General features: G+C 48.9%; 1 protein-coding gene across 1 annotated transcript in view; it reads right to left on the bottom strand.

Moving 5' to 3' along the window:
• The window catches only part of Avil (advillin), a 17,337-nt gene continuing 16,756 nt past the window's right edge, over window positions 1–581 (bottom strand). Inside the window, exon 18 of the mRNA XM_026784450.1 lies at window positions 1–542. Within this exon, the coding sequence (XP_026640251.1) occupies window positions 429–542 (114 nt within the window). The 3' untranslated portion in view covers window positions 1–428. The remainder of the gene's footprint in view (window positions 543–581) is intronic.

Genomic DNA, 581 nt, shown 5'->3' with positions numbered 1-581 from the left:
TGCTCGTGTGGCCTCTTTATTTGAAAAGTTGAGCATGCTCTGGCACGTGGTAGACCCGGGCCTTTGGAGTCTTCAGTGCATGCAGTAATGCCAGTGTTTGCAGGTACAGGGTGTATGTAGTTTAAAGCAAATGTGGGCCCTGAGGCATTAGATATTTTAAACTCAGTTTCCAGTTCTCTCTCTCAACCTGTCTACATTTATGCTTTCTGCTGAGGCCACAAAAGCCAAACCATGAGTAGGTAGCCTTCTAGAGTATGACAACCAAGGAATGCCAGGGTGAATGGGAAAGAGAAAAGAGCACGCCTGGACGTTCAGATCTGTTGTACCTGAAGCCACCGAATACCAGGCTCAGTTGGTGTGTGACTTCTTAGCTGATGTTGGCACTGTGTGCTTGCTCTCTCCTGTGGTCGGACACCAGACGCCTGGCTTTAGAAAAGCCCCCTTTCTTTCTTCAGCTGGAGCTGTTTCCAGCCAGGCAGAGCAGTGAACTGTCCTCTTGTCATGCCGAACACAGACACAAAGTCTTGCTCCGAGAGGTAATTCTGCGAGAAAAGAAAACTTGTAGTGACACGGAAGGCAGG

The sequence above is a fragment of the Microtus ochrogaster genome, chromosome 24, assembly GCF_000317375.1.
Source record: "Microtus ochrogaster isolate Prairie Vole_2 chromosome 24, MicOch1.0, whole genome shotgun sequence".
Taxonomy (NCBI): domain Eukaryota; kingdom Metazoa; phylum Chordata; class Mammalia; order Rodentia; family Cricetidae; genus Microtus; species Microtus ochrogaster.
Note: the sequence above shows the minus strand (reverse complement) of the source record. Positions and strands in the feature narration are given on the sequence as shown.